This window comes from Bos indicus, chromosome 10, assembly GCF_029378745.1.
Source record: "Bos indicus isolate NIAB-ARS_2022 breed Sahiwal x Tharparkar chromosome 10, NIAB-ARS_B.indTharparkar_mat_pri_1.0, whole genome shotgun sequence".
Taxonomy (NCBI): Eukaryota; Metazoa; Chordata; class Mammalia; order Artiodactyla; family Bovidae; genus Bos; species Bos indicus.
Window position 1 is genome coordinate 54,287,052 of NC_091769.1, and position 23,518 is coordinate 54,310,569.

At 36.5% G+C, this 23,518-nt stretch overlaps 1 protein-coding gene across 4 annotated transcripts in view; it reads left to right on the top strand.

Annotated features, from left to right (window-relative positions):
• NEDD4 (NEDD4 E3 ubiquitin protein ligase) overlaps positions 1–23,518 on the top strand; it is a 145,974-nt gene that overhangs the window by 51,180 nt on the left and 71,276 nt on the right. Inside the window, exon 1 of one of the 4 annotated variants that reach the window (XM_019968785.2) lies at positions 654–5,637. The exons of the other annotated variants lie outside the window; for them this stretch is intronic. Coding sequence (XP_019824344.2) covers positions 4,087–5,637 — 1,551 coding nt within the window. The 5' untranslated portion in view covers positions 654–4,086. Of the gene's footprint in view, positions 1–653; positions 5,638–23,518 lie in introns of those variants that run through there. 4 annotated transcript variants of the gene reach the window in all.

Sequence of the window (23,518 nt, forward strand, 5' to 3'; positions counted from 1 at the left end):
CTCCTTGCTATTCTTTGGAACTCTGCATTCAGATAGGTATATCTTCCTTTTCTTCTTTGCCTTTCACTTCTCTTCTTTTCTCAGCTATTTGACTTCTCCTCAGACAACCATTTTGCCTTTTTGCATTTGTTTTTCTAGGGGATGGTCTTGATCACTGCCTCCTATACAGTGTCATGAACCTCTGTCCATAGTTCTTCAGGCACTCTATCTATGAGATCTAATCCCTTGAATCTATTTGCCACTTCCACTGTATAATCGTAAGGAATTTGATCTAGGTCATACCTGAATGGTCTAGTGGTTTTCCCTACTGTCTTCAGTTTAAGTCCGAATTTTGCAATAAGGAGTTCATGATCTGAGCCCCAGTCAGCTCCCAGTCTTGTTTTTGCTCACGGTATAGAGCTTCTCCATCTTCGGCTACTACCCAAAGTGACACATGTGTGTCACTACCCAAGAGCTATGTCTGGACACATCCAGCCTCTGAAGCCTTAGGAGACTCCTATATTTCATATTCTAGGTGGACATGCTGTGCATCTCAAGTTTAGTGGTTGTGTTAGTCAAGGTTATCCAGAGAAACAAAACCAATAGGGTACACATACATGCACACGGAGAATAAGAGAGGGAGAGATAATGAGGTGGGGGTAGGGATTGATTTATTTTAAGGCATTGGCGTGTCTGAAATCCGTGAGGTGGTACTGGGAGGTTGCAGATTCAAGTAGGAGTAAGGCATCTGAAATCTGTACGGCTGGGCCGCAAACTGGAAACTCAGGCAGGGTTTCTTGTTACAGTCTTAAGGCAGAATTCTTGCTTCCAGAAATCTGTCTTTTTTCTTAAGTCCTTTAACTGATTGAGGTCCACTACCACCCACTCCAATATTCTTGCCTGGAGAATCCTGTGGACAGTGGAGCCTGGCAGACTACAGTCCATGAGGTTGCAAAGAGTTGGACATGACCGAAGTGACTTAGCATGAACGCACAACTTATGGAGGGCATTTTGCTGTATTTAATGTCTACTGATTTAAATGTCAATCACATCTAAATAATAGCTCCATAGCAACACTTGGATGGGTGTTTGACTCAAAACTTAGCTAAGTCAACATGCGCAATTAAGCCTCACAGGGGACATCGACCTTCAGAGTTCTAGTCAATGATTAGTATAATCCTGAGCCTGTCCATAGGGGTATTTAACCACATTTATTTTCTGTGTAGATAATCGAAAACTAAATATCTCAGAATGTGGGGTCCTGAGCTTCTGTCTAATCCTAAAATATGATCTGTTTCATTCTAGAATATAAAATGCTCTATGATTTGCATAGATTCCTCCCAAGTGAGGTCTGGTATCACTCTCCAACTCTTCTCCCCTTGAGGTTAGGGTTGATACTCCTCTCTTGGCATCTCTTTGGCCAGGAGGCTACATCTTATCCCAGGTTCTCTAGGTTGCACACTGCTCTATTAGTGGTACAGATCCTGTGCAATCCTAGACCAGAGCCAGGAATGCAAACTGTTTAACCTTTCTAGAATTGAAACGCAGCCTAGAGTACAAGGAATTGCATTTGATTATCTTACTTTTCCTTGGCTGAAGCCGTCTTTGCAGATGTTTCAAGTATTTTGCCTTCTTGTCCAGCTGCAGTGTTTTGATATTTCTTTAGAAGTAGTAGCTAGGTCCATCCACCATCCCTCCAGCCTCATCTCTGGTGTTACTTGGTGCTTACATCGTTCCAGCGCGATCTCAGGAGGATCAGAAGATATGCTTAGTTGTGATCCTGGAAGCTTAAAATGTAGTTAGGGGACATGAAGCTGATATTTAGAGTGAAGCTTACTGTAGCTTTACTATAAGAGAAAGAGAAAATGCTTATTCAGTTAATTGTTTCATATTAACACCCAAAAGAGATTTGCTGATTAACTGGAATTTTTAGACTACAGGCATGAGTGGTTATCTCATAGGTTAGCTTATTAGAAATAATCCATTTATTGAGTCATCCCTAACTTAATTTGAGAAGGAAAGCTGAAGTTTTTTGAAGGTATAGTGAAAAGATTAGGACTCTTCCTTATATAAAGAAAAAAAGATTATAAGGGAATATGTACTGAAGTCTATAAAATCATAATGTAGATTATACCAAACCAAAACAACATAACAATTTTATTACTAAGTTTACAACTGTACACATTCTAAAACATAGTAGTATCTCATTCTAGTCAGAAATAGAATCTAGTAAATTCCATATTTCTGTTTTGTCCTGTCTTAATTGATTAAAAACACTGTTTAGAAAATTATGATTGAGAACAGATCTATCCTAAGTTTTCTTTTTTAAACAAAGTGCAAGTATATGTTTTACATATTTGCTTTTACTTAGGAAAAAAAAACTTACTTAGAAAAGTACAACTTGGGTGTAGTACTATGTGGTGTAAACAACTGAACTATTTTACTTTTTACTTTCCTATGAATGAGCCAGTATATATTTATTACTGGAGTTCCAGCTGTAAAATTCAGGTAAGAAGTTTAAATATACCCTAGAGTATTATTTAAAAATAAATGTGTTTCTTTCAGATAGAATACCAACCTTGGTCTATGACTTTTAGGGGAGAAATTAAAATATTAAACTTTTATTACCTAGTAAACTGAAAATAAAGTAAAGGTTAAATAAATACAAAGCAGAAAAAAAAATATGTATATATATACAAAATCACAACGTCTAAAAGGACAAACAGTATATTGTTCTCTCCTGCGGGAGCTTTATCAGCAGTGGTAAGTAATTCCATCTTTAGGTCAGTGCTAGTACTCAAAAATGTAAACAAGTATGTACTTTGTCTATATAAAGAAATATGCCATACGGTTTATGCTTCTTTATAGATATCAAACAACTAAATGAATTGTTTCAATGCACCAGTAGGGGCCAGCAAAGAGCTCTTAGAGTTTTTCAGAATAGAGTTGGCAATGAGATATGTTTATTTGATGTGCTAAATCCTTTTTAGACTTCTTTACTTACCACAACACTCTCTTAAGTGAATGAATTGCATAGACAGTGGAATAAAATATCTTGTGTGCTCAAAGTATATTGGGGTATAGTTTTTCTGTCTGATCTGCATATATTTTTAATGGAATGTTTGCTTAGGCTATTTCTTGGCAGAATTTTAATAGTCAAAATATAAATGGAATCATTTAAAGACTGTACTGCTTGGCTGGAAAGGCCTTAAAATTACAGGGGAAAATGCTTGGTGACAGCTTCTCACAAACGTTTTTTTCTCAGACGTATGCTCAATTTTTGCAATAGTATTACTAGGCAAATTTTGTATTTCGATCCTTCAGCTTTCACTTTTTATAAGTACGTAGTGTTTTGGAAACTAAAATATTTATGTTTGGTTTAATGCTAAACTTTTAATTCACCCCCAAAGTTTTGGTATTTCCAAATATATACAAACATTTGAACTTTCTCCTTTTAAAAATATTAACAGTCTATATTCCTTTCTACATTTACTAAGTTGACTGGATTCCTAGTATGGCCACTATTTGGAAATGCAATCCTTGATTTGATACTCAATTACATGGAGTTTCATTCCTACCAACTTCCTGTAATCCTATCCCTATGGGTAAAAATATTAGTGGTCAAACTCTGCTGGAGAAAGTATAGGCACCGTGATTCACAGAGTTAAATGTTCATTTAGTAGAGCTGGAGTGAAAAAAATACTGTTTCAACTTGAAATGCTAGAAGATTGTTGTTCTTGTGTTACTCATTCATGCAAATTGGAGAAGGTATAATTGAAACAAGGTTGGCAGTGTTTGAGGCAGTGTGCTGCAGCTGAGCTCAGCTTAAAGGTCGCTGGAAATCAAGTGCTTTGTAAGTGAAGGCATTTTGACTACAAGCGATTCAAGACATTTTGGAAACGTCAGTCTCAGTAATGGGCCGTCTTTTTCTTTCTATGCTATCTGGTCTTTAAGGTTTTACTTAGGATAAAAACTACTACTTCTGAGCTCTTTCAGGCACCACAAATGATTTTTTCTTTTGCTGCAGTGCAGCTGCTTCTAGCCTGTCTACCGACAGAGATCTTTGTTATGACTCTCAGCCCTTAACATGTTTGGAAATGAGAACAAATGGCACAAAGCTTACGATTGCACTTTGCAGCCAGAAGAAGCAATACTTATCCTTTGTCAGAAACCTCCGGAGATGATTTGGATAGCAGCATTCACATGTGCTTCACGAGACCAACACGGATTTCAACGGCGAACGTGGTTCAAATGAAGCTGACTCCCAAACAGACTGCACTAGCTCCGTTAATAAAGGAAAACCTTAAGTCTCGGGAAAGATCATCTTTTCCTTCACCTGAAAATGTTCATAAAAAGAGCAGCTGTCTGCAGATATCATTACAACCAACAAGGTACAGTGGATGTCTTCAGTCTGGCAATGTCTTAGCTGATGGTGATGATGCTTCGTTTACTTGTGTCTTAAAGGATGGCAGTGCTGTGGTTGATAATGAACTGAATGCCATGGATGATGGTAACCTCTTAAGCAGTCCTGCCATTTGCAGTGGTAGTCTTAGTAACTTTGCAGCCAGTGAAAATGGGTCTTACAGCAGCAATGGTAGTGATTATGGGTCCTGCACAAGTATCACCAGTGGAGGTTCATACACCAACAGTAACATCAGTGACAGCAGTGGTTATACTTTTCCACCAACTGATGATACCTTTTTTGGTGGAAATTTATCTTCTGACAGCGCCTCCAATAGAAGTGTGCCAAACAGGAATACTACTCCATGTGAAATTTTTTCAAGAAGTACAAGTACAGTTCCCTTTGTCCAGGATGACTTGGATCATGGACTAGAGATTATGAAATTGCCAGTGAGCAGGAACTCGAAAATTCCACTAAAACGTTGTTCATCCTTAGTCATTTTTCCTAGGAGTCCTTCAAATACCCCACCAACTTCTCCAACAAGTACAGGTACTCTTTCAAGCAAAGGATCCTATCAGACCTCACACCAGTTTATTATTTCTCCTAGTGAAATTGCCCACAATGAAGATGGCACTAGTGCTAAGGGATTTCTTTCAACAGCTGTCAATGGACTTCGGTTATCCAAGACAGTCTGTACTCCCGGAGAAGTAAGAGACATACGGCCTCTTCACAGGAAGGGCTCGTTACAAAAGAAAATCATTATTGCAAATAATAGTCCAAATCAGACTGTCTGTGAAAAGCCATCTGAAGGATATTCTTGTGTTTCACTGCATTTTACCCAACAGAAAGCAACTGCATTAGATTGTGAAGCAGCAAATGGTGATTGTAAACCAGAGATGTCAGAAACTGAGCTTAATTCTGATCCAGAGTTTATTAAGCTTATGCATAGGACATCTGCATGTTTACCATCCTCCCAAAATGTAGATTATCAAATAAATATCAATGGACAGTTGGAAAGACCAAATTTACAGATAAACAAAAACCATGCTCTTTTACAGAGAAGTATTTCATTGGGGGGAACTTATCCAAATGTTTCCTGTTTATCTAGCATTAAGCACAATTGTTCTAAGGGGGGACCATCTCAATTACTCATAAAGTTTGCATCTGGAAATGAAGGTAAAGTTGATAATTTAACCAGAGACAGCAACAGAGATTTCACAAAAGAACTACCTAATTCTTTAAAGCATTCTTGTAAGGTAAGTTTCCTTTGATTTTGGAAAATGTTAATTTATACTAGAATAGCTCTGTGAAATATTTGGTAAAATTTATTATAACTTGGCTGCTTTATATATTTTTTTGGTCCTTAGCTAGCAAGTACTTTGTAGTCATGAACTTGATATTTGTGAATCTAAAAAATGCCTAATAGTTTTTCACTCTATTTATTATTTTATCAGCATACAAAATATGCATTAAAAAAAAAACCTTTCCAAAGTGATTTAAGCCATAAAACATTCTGTAGCATAAGAACAAGCTTTAACTAATAATTTGTTTTATAATATTTTGCCTTAGTATATTTTCCCCTTGAGTGGTATGGTGTTTTAAAGTCTAACTCCGTATTTCATTCTTATTTTCAAAAATGCTCATTTAGTATTTATTTTAAAGCATTATAAATGCTTTAAGCATTAAGCATTTTGAAAAAAAGCCCTTTTAAGCCCTCTTTAAGCTTTATGAAAAAAGTAAAATATCGAAAGCCACTTAAAGTATTAAACAGTAAAAAGTCTACTTAAATGTGAAACTTTTCTTATAAGTGAACATAGAGAAAATATTTCTTTGAAATACATATATTTATTTGATCATTGATAAAAACTATTATACTGAATGTTTAAAGCAGAGGAAAAATAAATGGTATTTGCATTTGTATATACCCTTAACCACAGGAATTTTGTTCCACCCTGTTTTTCTTTAGCTACCAGTTAAGAATGCCTTCTAAAATGTAACTCATTCCTTCAATAATATTGAACTCTAAATTTTATATTTTTATGGTTTCAATTGCTAGGCATTTCCTAGTTATCTTATTAATTTGTTATTTGGGTAATTTTGCTTTATTATAGTAGTAATTTAACTCCAGTGAATCTTAACCAAAACAATTTTTTGTGTAATTTGGCCATTCCAAAGTATTTTAAGTGTTTTGAACTTGAATAGATTTTTAAAATTTCTGTGTTTGGAAGATCTTGCCAGATTTTAGGAAATTTTAAAAAAAGTATTTCTGACTAAACCAATTCTAGATGACAGTACATAATAGTTTGAGGCAAAGAAACTTATCTGCTTATCTGTGTTTATATAACACTTACTATCAAAATTAAAGTGTTTTTTAAAATTTCTGGGCAAATAAAATATTAAATATTTGCTAGTTTGTTTTCTCTCTTTTGAAATCTGATGAATATAATAATTCTTATTACCAATGCCCAGATGTTAATATAAGCAACTACTTTACTGAGGATGAATAAAAATCACATTTCACATTCCAATGTATGTTTTAGAATTATTAATTCCGTTTGCAAAACTTTTAAAACACTAACTGTTAAGAGATTATAATCCATTCAATTATTTTGTCTCCTAAAAAAAGCAATTAAGTGATACTGTGAAAAAATGTATTAGTAGTTTGCTAATTGAATTACATGTACCTTGCAAATGTATTTTACGTTTAATGAAATAATTAACCTGAAACAAATAATTGACCTAGAAATATATATAAAAATATTCTTTAAAGAATTGATTTTGTGGTAATATTATAGTTTGTTGTTGTTGATACTTTTGAAAAAATGGTCTTTTTAATGTTTTTAAATTAAATTTGACTGCCTTTTGTGTGGCTAAAAGATATACTTTCACTGGTTTTTCTTTAAAATTGGGTAAGCTAACTTAAACATATTTTGTGACAGCTGAATGCCTAGCTTTCTGCAGAATCTATTTTTTGCTAGATTATTCAGTTATAAAATAGTTGAAGTGTGTCGTTTGCTGGAAAGCTCTAAGTTGTTTCTCCTCTTAATGTTTATTAAACAACTTTTTATATAAGAATTGTAAACAACATAGGACCATTAAACAACACGTGCTAGATCTAAATTGATCTAATTGATTAATGGTAAATTAAGGGCTTGTTTTAAGAGGAAAATAGTAATGTTGTTTTTTCTAAACATAGCAGTGACAACAATAATGGGGTTTTAGAAATAATCCTGTGTTTATCAATAATTATATATTAATCTAATTATAGTGGTATATTGTAACTCACTTATAAATAAACAGCTCCCAAAATATTTCCCATGACTCCAGTTAGTCTGGGTTAGTATTCTGATATGCTGAGTCTGGATTCACATTTAACAAGTTGATATTAGAGTAGCATTTAGTAATGTCAGCTATCTGTACCCAGCAGCCGTGAAATTAAATCACTGCTTTGGTCAGGGACCCTGGTTTTTAAAACATGAAGAGGTCTACAGATTCTTTTCTTCTGTGTTTAGCGTCCAGTCTCTAGCAGAATAGTATCCAGTTTCTAACTCTATAATCAACAGCTCATTAATGGCTAATTATTTAAATCTAGTGAGAACTTTTATATGTATCTGCAACTTGGGTCTGTGTGTTGTTTACAATTTAGAATGAAGAAGAGACTTTGTAATCTGCATGATCATGTTTATCTCACTTATTTGCCTTCAAAGGATGTACCAATAACTGGCATATATTTATTGTATATACTTTTTGAGAGACAATATTACTTTAGTAAAGGCTTTATAATCTAGAAGTAGGCATTTGACATTTTAACATTGTGTGTCTTATCAGCTTGATCAAGAGAGAGATTAAGTAGGTGAGATGGTTTTTATTCAGTTACAAAAATTACCATTAGGTTTCTAAAATCTGTATAATTGTTAGTTTACTCTGTTATTGTTTCACTTTTCCCTATCTATGTTTTTAAAATTTCCTGTGTTGTTAGGATGCTCAGAAATGTCATTGCCCTGTTATTTTAAATACTTTAGCATTTGCCCCAGCTTGTTAATGTCTTCCATTCTTCATGTATATGCATATTTTTTTCAGAAAGTTTGGCTTTACATTTTTCTTTTTATTGTAAAGGTTTTTGTTTATTTTCTGTTATTTAATCTCAGATAGGTAAATTGCTTAAGCCTGGTATGGTAGAACTTTAAAAAACTGTCTCAATTATTTCAAAGCCTTTAAAACTAATCTCAAGATTGTATGTTTCAATAATATATTTAGTTGTTCTTCCCAAAATAACTGTTTTAAATATACACTGTTTTCAGTGTTCCATTATTTTCTGTCCTCATTTTATTAACTTTAGCAGAATATTTAGAGACATTTGGTTAAATTTATTTTGAACACTTAATCTTTCCTATAAAAATCAATATAGTTTATAAATATTGACTCTAAAACTGTGATGCAACAATGTTAATGACCAGTTTTAGAAACTTGGAGAGAAGTATGTGCTTGTACATGTGCATTTCTTAGAACTGAAGAACTAAAATACTAATTTCAGGGTGGTTCAGGGAGCTAAATTGTTTTCTTCAGAAATATTTTATATTTCTCTGGAGATGTTTCTTTAATTCATTCATCTAGCACATGTGTGAGTGCCTCCTGTTTGCCAGGCACGGACTAAAGCTCTGGGAATAAAAGATAATAAAGCACAGTGTCTTCCTGGGGGAAATCCCATTCTCCTTAGAGACATATTGGTAGACAAGAAAATTCTCAGACTAAAATGTGATGTGCTCAATAGAGCTGCATATGAGAAAGTGAGAAAGATGCAACAATATTTGTCTGAAGGAGAGGACCCGGTTGGTAGTCAAGGCTTCACAGGGGAGGTGACATTTGAGTTGAATCTTAATGGGTGAGTTGGAGTTCCCCAGGCAGAGAATCAAGGAGGATATTTAGGGCAGGGATTCTCAATCTCAGCACTTTTTTGTTGCGGAGGGCTGTCCTTTGTCTTGTAGGATGTAAGCAGCATCCCTGGTGTCCATTTACTCAGTGCCAGTGGCATCATCTGCCTCAGTTGTCACAATCAAAAAATGTCTCCGGACATGGCCAAATGCCCCCCAGGGGCAAACCTGACTGCTCTTGGGACACATTGCTGTAGGCAGAAGCAGCCACACGTACAAGGCTGGAGATGTGAAAGAACCACACTGTAAGTAGTTCAGTGTGACTGGAGTACACAGAGTCAGGGGCTGTGGTAGATGATAACACTGGAAGTGGTGGGAGTTCCATTGCGTGGAGCACCTCATGCTGAAGGAAAGCAGCGTGTCTCCTGCCGACAGACAGTAGTTAGGCGACGGAAAAGTTGTTATTGAGAGTGTAGTGTGCCTACTTTTGTGTTTTTAGATGATAATTTTTTTTTATGACACCATGGATTATAAGTGAATTAAACTTTTCTTAACTTGGCCAACTAGGTGAAAGGTGACATCATGAACTAAGATAGGGAATTCAGGAGAAGGGGCCAGATTGGGAGGGCAAAGAAGAAACCATGAATCATTAAGTTTTTGTCCTGAGAAGTTACCCTGGTAGTACTGCTGTCAAGTAGGGTAGTTGGAGATACGGGCTCTGGCTCAGGAGAGGAGTGAGAGCTGGAAATGTAGCTTGGGAGTTAAGCATCTAGTCAGATTTCCGTAAGGATGGACTGGAAAAAGCATGAAAGTGAGATGGGAGGAGTGATAAATCAGAGTTCTGGGGACTACTAACTTGGGAGAAGCAATGGAGGAGGAGATAAAAAGGAGACCAAGAGTCACCAGAGGGGCAGAGAGGCCAAAAGAGCTTAGAGGCCTGAGGGCCAAGAGAGTGGAAAATTCAAGGCGGGCAGCATACAATGCCATGGAATTTATGTATCCATTGAATGTAGGAGGTCTTCATAACTTCAGTAGGAGTAGGCTCAGGAGAACAGTGTGAAAGCCTGGATGAAAAAAGAATGAAACAGGTAAGGAAGCAAAACAGGTATAGCTTGTTTGCTCAGTGTCACAAAAATAGTCATGAGTTAGTGTAGGCAAGTTTTATATTTAATGGCTACAATATAGAGGACAAGCATGGTGTTAGGCAGATATAATTGCATAAGACAAATTGTTACAAGAATATTGCAGCCTGTTCTCTAGGAGAAAAAAAGTTCTGTTAGCTCCCTATTATTTCACCTTAGAACAATAGAATAAGTGAGCACAGGCAGAGAAAACTGAAGTGGGGAGTCGGCAATATGAAATGAAGGGAAAAAATTAGGAGTGAAAATGTGAGATGGCCTATGAGTAGGCATAACTCTCGGTGAGCAGGATTATTCAAATTTTCTCCTGCCCCTCCCTACCACCAAAAATAAGACAAAACAAAAATAGAGCTAGGTAGAAAACAAGTCAGGGTTTAAGGCTGCTTCCTAGACACTGCTTGGAGAAGAGGCCCTCTGTCTTGTTGTCACCTGCTTCTTCCAGGATATGGAGCCCACAGCAGCTACCTGTTGTGAGGCCTGGCCCTTCTAGATCCTCTCTCCCCTTACAGGGAACAGGATAGATGAGAAGAAGCTAGGATCAGAGCCTTTGTGGGCAGAAGGGTCTTGGCAGAGTCCCTGGGTGTGGCCTGCCAATGTGTTGAGATCAGGAAGATGGTTAGCAGAACAAATGAATTCTGAGAAGGGGATCCAAAGATCTTGTCAGCATATCCACAAAATACCTGAAATCTTGCTCAAGTGTGTGGTTGGGTATTCTTTGTTGGCCAAATGTGAGACTGGAAGGCTATGCTCAGGTAAAGACCCAACACTGAGAGATATAAGAAAGCCTTTCAAAACAAGAGGTAAACGCATCTGTGCTTGTTCAGTGAGATATTGGGAGGAAGCTCTCAACATAGCAGCAGTTGTTGGAAAGTAATTTTACTTTCACTGAAACTTAAAAAACCTGTATAATATAATTAGAGCAGAACTGAGAACTTCTGAGAGAAGAAGAAAATTCTGAGAACTTGGAAGGGCAAGAAACTAGCATGTTTATGTACCTTGTAACCCAATTCATGGATGGGTCATAATAAAGAACACCTTGACCAAGAGATCCCATGATGTTTCTAGTGAGGTTCTGGAATATCTGGGGGTGGGGGGAGGATCATGATTTCTCTTGATTTAGATGTATTACATCTAAGATAAAACTGTAACATTGTAAAAAATTTTGTGATTTACTATAATAGAAAAAATATTACCAATCAAAAAGAAGTTTGTATCAAAGATATTGGTATTACAAGGGACAGTGGCTTTAAATGCAGTTGTTCATTAAATACAGAAACATTCTTAACTGAATTTTTATCTTTTGTCCTTCTTACCAAAGCTGAAGATAGCATTTTATGATATAGCTAAAATAATATCTAGGACTGCTTCCTTTTTTCTCTCTTTTCTCTCAAATGTTTGTTGGTAAGCTGCCTTCTGAGCTTCTGATCTGATCTGAAGCTGCCTTCTAATGCTTTAAGGATTACAATTAGAGAATAGTTCATTAAGTCATCATTTGGACTACCAATTTTCCAATTTTCATGTGTGTGTACCTCTCCTAGAAATCTTGTTAAAAGGCAGATTATGGTATAGTAGGTCTGGGTGGGGCCTGAGGGTTCTGCATTTCTAACATGCTTCCCAGGTCATACCAATGCTGCTAAAATTCCTTAATCACACTTTGAGAAGCAAGACTTAAGACCATTAAAAAAAAAATAAGGACAATAATACAGTTCATAGTTGAAATATCCAGCGAGTCTGTCTTCCACTTTTGCATAAAGAAGAACTGTATGTATACCATGGTCAGGGCTAAGCTAATTTGCAGGGGATTTTAAATCCACTTGGACATTTACACTAGTTATTGGTTGAGACCACGTAATACAGAAGGGATTGTTTGGACCAAAAGCCATTCAAGAGCTCAGTTTAGGGTACTACTGAGAATGTTTGAATCTTACATTGGCTTATGTAATGAAATGAAACGCCATCTATAATCAGTGCTTACTATGAGCTATCCTTTTGATAGATCTATAAGGAGAAAGTGAAAAAAATCCTTTATGTGTAATTTTGTGATGCACTTAAAAGTATATATTCCTTCTTAAGCATAAATTGATATATGAAAATGTTAGGAACTGATCTTCCATTGGAGCAAGTGAAGAAATCTTAGTGGTAGCTGAGTTTTTATGGTCTTCATGGCCTGAATTCAGGAAGCCTGTGTGTGTGTGTGTTTAGTCACTAAGTTATGTCTGACTGTTTGCGACTCCATGGACTGTAGCCTGCCAGGCTCCTCTGTCCATGGGATTTCACAAGCAAGAATACTGGAGTGGGTTGCCATTTCCTTCTCCATCAGGGAGTATAAAAGACATTAAACATTTCAAGTAAGCAATGAGAAAAAGGGAGCATAGCAAGAAAAAAGTTGAAGGTGGGGAGATAGGCAGGCAAGGCAGGCAAATATAAATTTTCTAGAATTAATTGAATCTAGAGAGGGGGTTAGCAAATGAATAATCTTTTCTGGGCTCTCATTTACTAGAATATTATTCCCTAAATCAGAGACTGCTAGATACTTAGTACCTAGAACAGTGCGTAGCTCAAAATAGACACTATTAAGTATTCATTAAATTAATCTCTGAAGCCAAGGGACCCTTTGTAATGGGGTAGAGATGACTGTAGAATCTGGTAGGTGACTAGAATCTGAGGGTGACCAGACAACCTCGCACAAACAGATAACCAAACTGGGATATCTGAGGGATGACTATAATGATGAGTGGGAGCTTCTTGATGCTTCATCCTCTGTTTGAAAGAGTGGCACTCTTAAATGAATACCTTGTCCCTGGGGTGGATGCCAATGGAATATTATGATCGTGACTCAAGGATTCATTTCCACAGTGGAGTCTGATTCATAGCCTACATATTCCACTAACTGGTGCTGTAGAACTATGTGTCTGGGTAGAGGCTCAGATCAAATTTTCTAAAAAAGAAGATGGAATGGATCAGAAGTTTTAAGAATATTTAAACACAGGCCATTTGACTAGCTTTAAGTTCATCATTGTTTAATAAAATGACTTCATTTCAGACTTGATGTAACAGCCGATTTCTCACCATTTTTCTTGGGGTTTTAAGTAGCTGTTTTAGCTAAGAATGACCTTTACCTTTTGTACCAAACCTGAAAGACTGAACCCTCTTAAGGAGCTTCAGAGCTTAATGGAAACTCAAGTCATCTTCTAAGCAGATGAGTTTAACAAGTATTTATCAGAAATAGAATATGTGCCTACTGTGAGTGGCAAATATTATTCCTGGCTTTGAAGAGTTTGTACTTTAGACGAGAAGACAGCATTATCTGTTTAAATAAAGAACCAGAAAACAACATAATATATAATAATGTTCATATGCCTACTCCAGGCAGGTGAACACCTAAACTCTGAGTTATGTGATTGTCTATATAATTTTTAATTAATTCAAATTTTTCTCAAGATGACACAGGTGTTTGTTTTAAAAATCAGGTGTTTTCTCATTGAAGATTTCCTTTCTGCCTTTTTCTCCGTGTTCCCTCTCCCCAGAATTCCTATTAGCCCAAGTTTGTACATCTTGGATTGATCTTATAATTTACTTTTCTCTTCTGTTTTCTGTTTCTTTGCCTTCTTATTCTGCTTTCTGGAAGATTTCCCCCAAGTGGTCCCTTCTCTTTAATTTTAAAATTTTGGTTGCTTTAGTTCCTAAAGTTCTATCTTGTTTTCTGATGATTCCTTGTTTTTATTCTTGCTTTAGAAGTGCAGTCTCTTATTTCTCTGAGAATATTTTACTTAAGGCTTTTTCCTTTGAGTTTTGTTATGGGTCCTATGTTGTGTCTGGTTCCTGTGGGTCACTTTGCCGCTGTCGTTTGTTTCTCTGTGTTACTAGATGAAAAATTTCCTCCAGGTGTCTGGTGAACCTTGGCTGTCTGTTCATATTTGAGAGTGAGTCACTATGAAGTTATCTGGAGGCGCTGTAGTTGGGTGAGGCTTTTCAGATGGTTAGCTTCATTGTCAGGAGTCTTCTAACTGTCAGTATCTGGAGGTCTTGTCTCAGAGGTCAGTTTCTCCAGAGAAGAAATTTGCAATGATTGCCCAGTTATGTTTCATAGCTGTGGTGAGCGATAAACTAGGAATGGAGGTGATTTGTTTCACAAGTTCTGAAACTAAGTTAATTCAAGGTAAATCATGCCTTAAAAGTGATATTTACTTATCAAATTCTTAAGATACTAATTATAATTTAATTAATATACAGTCTGTAAGGTGCCTGATTTGCATAACTTGTCTGAAATACATTGTGTATATATATTCTAGAAGTGAAGATGCTCCCAGAAAGACCAGATTTAAACATCCATTATAATAGAATATGTGGTTTCCTTAACACATCTCCCAACCTCTTATATTTAAATGTAAATGGGGGTGCCTGTCCTCAGAGGAAGAGGATAGAGCTGTTAGAACTGTATTTTGGTGCAGACAGAAGGGAGAGGAGACCAGAATGGCCCCCTGGTGGAGTAGAACATTGGATGCTCACTGGCTCACTGGCATGTCATCACCTCAAATATGATTGTTTTAACTTGGACAAAATTCTGATATATTCCTTTTTTTTTCCCTTAAAAAAATAGACTTTATTAAAAAAAATTTTTATTGGGGTATAGTTGCATCACCAACTCAAGTGACGTGAATTTGAGCAAACTCCAGGAGATAGTGGGATGGATGAGCCTGGCATGCTACAGCCCATGGAGTTACTGAGTCAGACATGACTTAGCAACTAAACAACAACAGATAGTTGCTTTATAATGTTGTGTTAGCTTCTGCTGTATGGCAAAATGAATCAGCTATATGAATGCTTATGATATGTTCTTTTTTAAACTTTTGACCCAATATCTGTGAAAGGTTGAATCAGTCAACATATTGTATTATGTACCACATTTAGAAAAACTCTTTGAGTTAGTGATTATCTCCATATTACAAATAAGAGAAAAAGATCAAAAAAGTTAAAAATTATTTAGTCAGGATCATAAGTCAAATAAATGTCATATTTGGACCAAAACTCAGCTCAGTTATGTATTCTAAAGCCCTTTTCTGCATTTCTAACCAGGAAGACTTCATTCCACACTGCAATAGGGGAAATCTACAAGATAAATAAAACTGCTTGGGGAAGGTTATTCTTGTAAAAATAGCATCAGAAAGGACAAAAAGAGAGTTGTCTAAAGGAAAATTTCCACTTAGGCTGACTACTACCTGATGAATAACTTTTACTCTCTGAAGAACAGGTTGAGTCCTGTTCAAGTCCAGATCAAGTCCTTTTTTTCTTGCCATTGTTGAGTGAAAGTGAGGTTCAGGGATTAGTTAAGCATATTTCTAGAGAAACAGTTTATCTTTCAAACTTTTCTTTTTCTTTTCTTCTGAGTTGGGACCCAACACTTATAATTACTTTCTTCTTTCTGATTAATTTTATTGATCAAATAATGCATTCTGTGTGTTTCTACCTCCTACGACACTCTTTGAGTTTTATTTCTCTTCAATAACTATTATATCATAAACTACCTAAACCATGGTAAACCATATGTCTTTTTTTCCCCCAGATATTTTTAAACTTTTTATTGTGGGAAATTTCCAAGACGCACAAAAGTAGAAAGAAGAATGCAGTGATCCCCCATGTATGCCCCCAGTGAACTCTCAGTTTCAGTAGTTACTAACGTCTTGTCAATCAGGTGATCCATCCTTCCCCCTCCTTTTTAAACTGATTTTTACTGGAGTATAGTTGGTGTACAATGTTGTGCTAGTTGCTGCCAAGTGAGTCACTTAGACATCCATATATACACACTCTGTACTATGCAGTAGGTTCTCACTAGTTATCTGTTTTATTATAGTAGTGTGTATATGTCAGTCTCAGTCTCGTAATTTATCCCTCTCCGCCCACCCCTGATAACCAGGAGATTGTCTTCTACATCTGTGACTCAACTTCTGTGCTGTACATAGGTTCATTTGTACCATTTCTTTAGATTCCACATATAAGCGATATCATACGAATTTGACTTTTTCTGTCTGACTCACTTCACTCACTGTGGCAATCTCTGGGTCCATCCATGTCACTGCCAGTGGCATTATTTTGTTCCTTTTTATGGCTGAGTAATATTCCATCAGCACCATGTCTTCTTTATCCATTTCTCTGTCAATGGACATTTAGGTTGCTTCCATGTCCTCCGCTCCTTTTCTTCTGTTGTTGTTTTTTTTTTTTTTTTTTTTTAGTAAATCCCAAATATCTTATGATTTTACCCATAAATACTTGGAGTGGATCTGTAATGGAGAAGGACCATTTAAATATACAAAATACCACACAGTCATTGTTTTTAACAAAATTAACAATAGTTCTGAACTGTTTTGACTGGATCTCTTTCTAAATCATCTAGGTCATTTTAGTATTGACATAGCTCTCTCCTTTAAGATGTGTCTATCTAATTCTTCATCTATGTTATGATGTTCATTCACTTTGGGGCTGAGTGAGCCAATTATTAGGCATAGGATTTTCTATCTCTTTAATCAGATAATTTTTGATAATATGTTTGTTACCAACATGATTGAGGCTGTCTTCAGAACCTAAAAGTAAAGTTAGAATTAGGACTTAGAGCTGATCACCTAACTATACCTTACCTCCCCCTTAATTACCACAGAGCTGCCTTGAGAGTTCAAACATCTGGGATACCTACCTTCCTAATTCCCTGGTAGTGTGAAAATGTGCTCAAAACAAATTAGCTGTATTAATTCCTCTTAAAGCTTCTCTGCATCTTAATTTTATGTTTATGGAATGAGAAGGATATGAAACTTGGTGAAGTTGTTTTGAAGATTGGAAATTTTTTATCTGTTTGGCAAATAGTTGGTGCTCAGTAAAAAGTGACTATTATTGTTTGCCTTATAATATTGTTGTGAGAGTATATGAAGGTGTATCTTAAACTATAAGGTGATACAGTGCATAACATAATAGTTATTTTTTATATGTACAATCTGAATCATATATAAATCTAAGAATCCAGGTTAACAGTTAAGTAATAGGAAATTAAAAGATGCTTGCTCCTTGGAAGAAAAGCTTTGATCAACCTAGACAGCATATTAAAAAGCAGAGACATTACTTTGCTGACAAAGGTTCGTCTAGTCAAAGCTATAGTTTTTCCAGTAGTCATGTATGGATGTGAGAATTGGACTATAAAGAAAGCTGAGCACTGAAGAATTGATGCTTTTGAACTGTGGTGTTGGAGAAGACTCTTGAGAGTCCCTTGGACTGCAAGGAGATCCAACCAGTCCATCCTAAAGAAGATCAGTCCTGAATATTTGTTGGAAGGACTGATGCTGAAGCTGAAACTCCAATACTTTGGCCATCTGATGTGAAGAATTGACTCATTTGAAAAGACCCTGATGCTGGGAAAGATTGAAGACAGGAGGAGAAGAGGATGACAGGGGATGAGATGGTTGGATGGCATCACCAACTTGATGGACAGGAATTTGAGCAAGCTCCAGAAGTTGATGATGGACAGGGAAGCCAGGTGTGCTGCAGTCCATGGTGTTGCAAAGAGTCGGACACGACTGAGTGACTGACCTGACTGAATAGGCAACACATGAAAAGAATACATTAAAAAGTAGTGTGAAAGTACAGACTAGAAATCTGGGGAAGCATTTCTTTCTAAGATTCTAAATCAAATATCAAGACATATTTTTCAAGTGAACACAGTTTTTCTAAAGCCCTATTAAAAATTAAAGCTCAGATCTTTTCACTTAAACTCAGTTTTGACTATGCATATTCTTGGGGACAAAACTATGACAAGACTTGATATTCAAAAGAAAGAAATAACTCAGCAAATTAATAGAAGAAGAGAATTAAAATCTAGAAAGCCCTCCAAGTGGACCACAAACCACTTTTTATGCAGTAACTGGTAGTGCTAAAGAAAGTGGTCCTGTAATTTTTTTCCCCCTCATTGAAAATACTGACTCATAAGAGACAACCTTACTCATCTTATGTCATTGACAGAGTCAGCTTGTAGCCCTAAGGTGATAGATTCCTTCTGTTCAATTTGTAGACTAAACAATTCCAGACCTCTCAAAAGGTGTTTTTTAAATAGACTTTATTTTTTTAGAGCTAAAAGTTTTAGATTCATAGCATTAGTGAGATTTCCTATATTCCCTACGCCGACCTATGCAGCCTCCTCCATTATCAGTATTCCCCACCAAGGTGGTACATTCATTACAATCAATCTATTTTGACATAATCACCATCATCCAGAGTCCATAGTTTAATTTAGGGTCCATTCTTGGTGGTCTATATTCTGTAGGTTTGGACAATTTTATAATGTCATGTACCCACAATTATAGTGTCATACAGAGTAATTTCACTGCCCTAAAAATCCTCTCTGTTTTGCATCTTTATCCCTCTATCCCCTGTCCCTGGCAACCCATAATCTTTCTGCTGTCCCTATAGTTTTGCCTTTTCCAGAATGTCACATAATTGAAATCATACAGTATGTAGCTGTTCAGTTGGGCTTCTTTCACTTAGTATTAATAATACTCATTTAAGTTTCCTTCATCCTTTTACATAGTTTGATAACTGCTTGGTTTTTTTTAGTGCTAAATAATATTCCATTGTCTGTATATACCCTGGGCTTCCCTGGTAGTTCAGCTTGTAAAGAATCCCTCTGCAATGCAGGAGACCCCAGTTCAATTCCTGGGTCGGGATGATTCGCTGGAGAAGGGATAGGCTACTCCCTCCAGTATTCCTGGGCTTCCCTGGTGGTTCAGCTGGTATTCCATTGTCTGTATATACCTTAGTTTATTCACCTACTGAGGAACATCTTGGTTGTTGCCAAGTTTTGGCAGTTGTGAATGAACCTGCTATAAATATCTGTGTGCAGGTTTTTGTGCAGACGTAATTTTTCAGCTTCTCTGGAAATATCCCAAGGAGTGTGATTGCTGGATCATATGGCAAGAGTAAGTTTAATTTTTTAAGAAACTACCCAGATGTCTTCTAAAATGGCTCTATTACTTTTTAATCCCACCATCAATGACTAAGAGTTCGTATTATTCCATATCCTTACCAGCATTTGGTGGTGTCAGTATTCTGGATTTTGGTCATTCTTATATGTATGTAGTGTTTCACTATTCTTTTAATATGCATTTCCCTGGTGACATATGATATGGAGTATCTTTTCATATGCTTATATGCCATCTGTATATCTTCTGTAGTGAGGTGTCTGCTAAGGTATTTGGACCATTTCTTAGTCATGTTATTTTCCTGTGGCTGAGTTTTCAGCATTCTTTTTATATTTTGGATAATAATCCTTTACAAATGTGTTCTTTGCAAGCATTTTCTCCCAGTCTGTGGCTTGTCTTTCATTCTTTTGACAGTGTCTTTCAGAGAGTAGAAATTTCTAATTTCTTTGAAGTCCAGTTTATCAGTTACTGTATTTCTTTCATGAATCATGCCTTGGGTATTACATTTAAAAGGTCATCACCAAACCCAAGGCCATCTAAATTTTCTCTTATGTTATCTTATAGGATTTGTATAATTTTACATTTAGGTCTGTGAACCATTTCGAGTTCATTTTTATGAGGGGTGTAAGTTCTGTGTCTAGATTCATGTTTTTTGCATGTGAATGTCCCGTTGTTTCAGCACCATTTGTTGAAGGGACTATCCTTTCTCCATTGCTCTTTGCTCTTTGTCAAAAACCTACATATTTATGTGGGCCTATTTCTGGGGTCTCTATACTATTCCACTGATCTGTTTGTCTTTCACCGTTGGCACACTAGAATATTATAGTTTTACAGTGAAATAATATCAGTCCTCCAACTTTGTTCTTGTCCCTTAATATTTTTTTGGCTGTTCTGGGTTTTTTGTGTCTCTATATAGTAAGCTTTAGAATCAGTTTTCAATAGCCACAAAGTAACTTGCTGATATTTTGATTGGGATTACCTTGAATTTATATGATATCTTGGCAATAATAAGTCTTCATATCCATGAACATAGACTCTCTCTCCATCTATTTAGTTCTTCTTTGAATGCATTCAACAGAGTTTTGTAGTTTTCCTCAAATAGATCTTGTATGTATCTTGTTAAGTCATTTCTTAAGTATTTCATTTTGGGGAGTGCGATTGTAAACAGTACTGTGATTTTTTTTTTTATTTCAAATTCTACTTGTGCATTGCTGATACATAGGAAAACAACTGACTTTTCTTTATTAACCTTTTAGCCTGTGACTTTGCTATAATTGCTAATTAGTTCAGAAGTTTTTTGATCATTTTTTTTAGACTTATTTTCTACAAAGATGCTCATGTCTTCTGCAAAGAAAGACAGTTTTGTTTCTTCTTTTCCAATCTGTATATGTTTTATTTCCTTTTGCTGTCTTATTATATAAACTAGGACTTCAGTACAGTGTTGAAAAGGAGTGGTGAAGGGGGACATAATTTACTTGTTCCTGATCTTAGTGGGAAAGTATCTAGTTTCTCACCAGTTAGTGTGATGTGAGGTGTAGGTTTTTTTGTAGATGTTTCTTATCAAGTTGAGAAGGTTTCCCTCTGTTCCTAGTTTATATCATGAATTGGTGTTGGTTTTTGTTAAATGTTTTTCCTGCACCTATTGATATGATCATGTGATTTTTCTTTAACCTGTTGATATGTTGGATCACATTAACTAATTTTTGAGTATTGAAATAACTTTACAAACTTGAGCTAATGCCACTTGGTTGTGGTGTGTAATTCTTTTTACACATCGTTGGCTTTGATTTGCAAATACTTTTTTGAGAATATGTTCATCAGAGATATTGGTCTGTGTTTGTTTTTTTTTTTGTATATAATGTATTCATCTAGTTTTGATACCAAGGTAATGCTGGTTTCACAGAATGAGAAAGTATTTTCCCTTGATTTTGTCTTCTGAAAGAGTTTGGTGTAATTATCTTCTGAAAGAACTGTATAATTTCTTTTTTAAATGTTTGGTAGAATTCATCAGTGAATTCCTCTGGGCTTGGTGCTTTCTGTTTTGTTAGGTTATTAATTACTGATTTATTTTATAGATAAAGGCCTATTCAGGTTATCTATTAATAGTTGCTTTCAGATCATATCAGATCAGTCGCTCAGTTGTGTCTGACTCTTTGCAACCCCATGAATCGCAGTACACCAGGCCTCCTTGTCCATCACCAACTCCTGGAGTTCACTGAGACTCACGTCCATCGAGTCAGTGATGCCATCCAGCCATTTCATCCTCTGTCGTCCCCTTCTCCTCTTGCCCCCAATCCCTCCCAGCATCAGAGTCTTTTCCAATGAGTCAACTCTTCGCATGAGGTGGCCAAAGTACTGGAGTTTCAGCTTTAGCATCATTACTTCCAAAGAAATCCCAGGGCTGATTTCCTTCAGAATGGACTGATTGGATCTCCTTGCAGCCCAAGGGAGTCTCAAGAGTCTTCTCCAACACCACAGTTCAAAAGCATCAATTCTTTGGCGCTCAGCCTTCTTCACAGTCCAACTCTCACATCCATACATTACCACAGGAAAAACCATAGCCTTGACTAGACGAACCTTTGTTGGCAAAGTAATGTCTCTGCTTTTGAATATGCTATCTAGGTTGGTCATAACTTTCCTTCCAAGGAGTAAGCATCTTTTAATTTCATGGCTGCAGTCACCATCTGCAGTGATTTTGGAGCCTCCCCAAAATAAAGTCTGACACTGTTTCCATTGTTTCCCCATCTATTTCCCATGAAGTGATGGGACCAGATGCCATGATCTTTGTTTTCTGAATGTTGAGCTTTAAGCCAACTTTTTCATTCTCCTCTTTCACTTTCATCAAGAGGCTTTTTAGTTCCTCTTCACTTTCTGCCATAAGGGTGGTGTCATCTGCATATCTGAGGTTATTGATGTTTCTCCCGGCAATCTTGATTCCAGCTTGTGTTTCTTCCAGTCCAGCGTTTCTCATGATGTACTCTGCATATAAGTTAAATAAGCAGGGTGACAACATACAGCCTTGACGAACTCCTTTTCCTATTTGGAACCAGTCTGTTGTTCCATGTCCAGTTCTAACTGTTGCTTCCTGACCTGCATGCAAATTTCTCAAGAGGCAGATCAGGTGTTCTGGTATTCCCATCTCTTTCAGAATTTTCCACAGTTGATTGTGATCCACACAGTCAAAGACTTTGGCATAGTCAATAAAGCAGAAATAGATGTTTTTCTGGAACTCTCTTGGTTTTTCCATGATCCAGCGGATGTTGGCAATATCACAATTTTTTACTAATAGCATTGTTTTCATTTAAATGAGATGGCAACCCACTCCAGTACTCTTTCCTGGAAAATCCCATGAACGGAGGAGCCTGGTAGGCTGCAGTCCTTGGGATTGTGAAGAGTCGGACACGACTGAGTGACTTCACTTTCACTTTTCACTTTCATACATTGGAGAAGGAAATGGCAACCCACTCCAGTGTCCTGCCTGGAGAATACTAGTGCTGCCATCATTGCTGCTGTATTTTCAGACATTGTTGCTTTGGGGTACTGCTACATTCTACCGGGATGCAGTTTCTCCTTCTTTTCTTAGGGTGACTTCTTAGGAGCATTCTTAAAAAGCTTAACTCAGCTTTTCGTCAGGTAGGATGAGCTAACCTAATAATAATAAAAAGAAAGGAGTCCTGATTCCAAATACAGTATAGTGGAGGAATCAGTCAACTCAGGGAATTCTTAATGAGTCCCAGATAAAGAACTAAAATCAGTCATGAAACCAGAAAGTACTGCTTTCCTGAAAATTCTTCTAGAATGTCACTGTTCAGTACAGTAACTCCATATGGCTAGTGAGATTTAAATTAGTTTAAATGAAATAAAATTTAAAATTCTTAACCTCATTTGCACTAGACACACCAATGCCCACATGTGATTAGTGGCTTCTGCATTAGATAGTATAGGTACAGAATATTTCCCTTACTGCAGAAAGTTCTAATGGACAAAGCTCCTCTAGAATATTACATTTCGAGCTACAAGCCATTGACACCTCTGTAACTTTGACAGTGCTCCAGTGTACTGAGGAAGGCGCCTACAGCTACAGTGCTTGGTAGCTGATATGGGTGAAGGAGTGAAACCACATTCCAATGGCCTTATTTTTCTCTACTAGTACCTGCCTTGCTGTTCAAG